The sequence below is a fragment of the Eimeria mitis genome, genomic scaffold, assembly GCF_000499745.2.
Source record: "Eimeria mitis Houghton genomic scaffold, Emh_scaff4790, whole genome shotgun sequence".
Lineage (NCBI taxonomy): Eukaryota > Apicomplexa > Conoidasida > Eucoccidiorida > Eimeriidae > Eimeria > Eimeria mitis.
Genome location: NW_013573090.1, coordinates 339 through 3,700, shown reverse-complemented (window position 1 = coordinate 3,700; position 3,362 = coordinate 339). Strand labels below are relative to the sequence as shown.

Genomic DNA, 3,362 nt, shown 5'->3' with positions numbered 1-3,362 from the left:
TATATATATATATATATATATATATATATATATATATATATATATATATATATATATATACAGAGAGAGACAGAGAGAATATATTATGTCTATTGCAACTTGTAGCTGCATGTTTGTCTTCTTAATATATCTCCAGTCGGGGTTTTGTGTTTCCGCTCGCAAATAAATATAATATTAAATACAAATAAATAAAATATTAAATAAAAAAATAAAATATTAAATAAAAACAAATATAATAGATAAAATAAAATAAAATTAGGTGGGCTGCTGTAAACCCGTGCTGGGTATCGAACCCTGGTGGGCTCAGGAGAGCAAATGTTTCTTTCTATTTGTATTATATAAATACTATTTATATATTTATAAATCATATAAATTATATATATTGTTTAAATATTTTATTTTTTATATATTCGGGTGTACAGGCAGCCCCTCTGCTGTCTAGGGGGGGTGGCTTGCCCCCGAGCGAAGCAGAATACATCTCTTGTGTGCAGCAGTTGAATTGCATAAAACTTGAGATTAATATAAAAATAATTATATAAATAAATAAAATAATAATATAAATAAATAAAAATAATTATATAAATAAATAAAAAATAATTATATGCTGGGTGTTGTGTTCTGTGCTCGGTGCCTTTCTCGTCGTCGATTGTTGCTGCAATCGAGCTCAGCTGCCGGAGTATACACAAACATTATAATAATCTTTCTGAATATGTTTATTAAAATATTTTAAATAAAATAAATAATTTTAATAAATAAATAAATATTTTATAAATATTTTTATTTGAATTTCGGTGGAGTGTGCAGCGCAGAGCAGAGCGAGCTGCACGGCGGTATCGAGTGCTCACCCTCCAGCAAGCAACTATGAGTGAAACACGGATTTAATTTGTGATAAGAATAAAAATAAAATAAATAAATAAATTTAAATAAATTAATTTAATTTAATTTCGCAACATTTTGCAGCTTTCTTCGGCTGTATAGACAGCTACCCGCAGCCAGCCGCGCAGCCGCCTCGAGCCACCCACCACCGGTCGCGGTGGTGGTGCCGATACACCGCAGCGGTGCGTATACACTGCAGCATCTTTCTGCTAAAAATCAGTTGAATTAAAGTTCTTTATTTCTTTATTTCAATATATTTAAAAAAAATAATTAAAAAAAAACGAAACGAGCCGCTATTGAGCTGCCTAGACACCTGAACACCGTATAGCTGCATCACACCACCCCCGCGCGGTGGTGGTTCTGCACTCATTTTCTTTGTTTCTTTTTCGTGTATTTTCGTGTGTGTTTGTTTCTTTTCTTTTTAAATATATTTCTTCTTCTTTAACCTTTCTTTACTCTCAATACACCTGCTGCTGTCGGCAGCAACACGGCCTCATTGCTGCTGCCTATCGAGCTAGCCAAAGAGAAAGCTGCTGCTGCGAGTTTCCTTGTGAAAATGCAGCCTCTTAACGAAGCATGCGAAGAAACACAACAAAATACAAACATAAGAAACGATGAAATAGAAGAAACAGCAGCAGCAGCAGCACCAGCAGCAGCAGCTCCTGCTGTTGCTGCTGCCGACGCTGCTGCAGCAGCTACAGCGCCCCCAGCAGCAGAACCAATGAGCCCCCCGCAGCGGCTCCGTGTGAATCGTATTGTTTCTATGTTAAGTAGGAGAGCAGCAGAAGAGGAAGAAGAGAGAAGAAGAGTATCAGCAGGAAGAGCAGCAGTTGCAGCAGCAGCAGCAGCAGCAGCAGCAGAACAATTTGGTGGGCTTGATGATACTGCTGTTTTTTCTCTCTATACACAAATAAAACACTTCGGAGATATAAACCAGTTTATTGTTCCTCACAGCAAGCGAGATTCTTCTGCTGCTTTTGGTGAGACATACAGCAGCAGGAGTAGATACAGAAGCAGCAGCAGCAGCAGCAGCAGCAGCAACAGCAACAGCAGCAGCAGCAGCAGCAGCAGCAGCAGCAATCTGATAAACGAGGACTACACAAGCGCCCCCAACACCAACACCACAACCAACCGCACCACCACCAACACCAGCAGCAGCAGCAGCAGCAGCAGCAGCAGCAGCAACAGCAGCAGCAGCAGCAGCAGCAGCNAGCAGCAGCAGCAGCAGCAGCAGCAGCAGCAGCAACAGCAGCAGCAGCAGCAGCAGCAGCAGCAGCAGCTACAGAAGCAACAATATATTAAGCTATAACAGCGATTACTTTATCAGCACCAGCGACTACATCACCGACACCACCGCCTACTACGCCAGAAACAAACACAGATTCGGCAGCACCACCAGCAGCAGCAAGCAGCTCATCTGCAGACAGCCAAACTGCTGCATGCAAAGGGATACACAACAAAAAGATTAAAAATATAAAAATATATAATATATATAATATTAAAAAAAAAAATAAATATTTATATGGTAGCGACATAAACGTCTGCTTCTCCGGCTGTATGTACACCTCATCGTCTTCCTCATCGCCTCGCCCTCTCTTCCTCCAGGACCAGCCGCTAGCTAGCTAGCTAGCTAGCTAGCTGGCTCTCTGGCTAGCTAGCTAGCTAGCTAGCCAGCTAGCCTTCTAGCTAGGTAGCCAGCTAGCCAGCTGTCTAGCTAGGTAGCTTCATAGCTAGCTATCTAGCTTTCTAGCTACCTAGCTAGCTAGCTAGCTAGCGATCTAGCTAGCTAGCTGCCTAGCCAGATTTATATCTAGCCAGTTAGCTTTCTATTTAGCCTTCTAGCTAGCTAGCTAGCTTTCTAGCTAGCTAGCTTTCTGCTAACCTAGCTAACCACATAGGTGGCTAGCTGGCTAGCTACCTAGCTAGCTCGCTAGCTAGGTAGCTGTGTCTGTCTAGCATGGGGGATGAAGAGGCATCGCTGACAGCGCTACAGCAGGTGTTTCGGGGGTCAGCTGCTGCTGCTGCTGCTGCTGATGCTGCTGCTGCTGCTGCTGCTGCTGCTGCTGCTGCTTCTAATATTATTTTGTCTGCGCTCCGGCGGAGCACCGCGGCAAATCCAATTAGGGCTGCATACGTGCCTGCATGCATGCATGCATGCAGTGCTGCATGCATGCATGCATGCATGCATGCATGCATGCCTGCATGCATGTGTGTGATGTTTTTTCGTGTTTATTCTGGCCGGAAGGGGGAACCTGCGTTTTACTTTTAGCTGATTTTATGAGGGGGGATACAGCAGGTGCAGATGCATGCGTTTCGGGTGTACGTACAGCTGCTATAAAAGCTGCTGCTGCAGCAGCAGCACAAGTAGCAGCAGCAGCAGCAGCAGCAGCAGCAACACAAGCAGCAGCAACAGCAGCAGCTGCTGCAGCAGCGGCTTACAATCTGTAGGCTGCAGTGTTCTGGTTTTGCTTTGCATATAAATGCAT

At 43.1% G+C, this 3,362-nt stretch overlaps 1 protein-coding gene across 1 annotated transcript; it reads left to right on the top strand.

Moving 5' to 3' along the window:
* Nucleotides 1-1,432: 1,432 nt before the first annotated feature.
* On the top strand, nucleotides 1,433-2,185 carry EMH_0077700 (uncharacterized protein; the record flags this gene model as incomplete). Its single annotated transcript, XM_013499889.1, is given in 2 exon segments — nucleotides 1,433-2,086; nucleotides 2,090-2,185. Coding segments are annotated over 2 exon segments (750 nt in total).
* Between the last annotated feature and the right edge of the window lie 1,177 nt (nucleotides 2,186-3,362).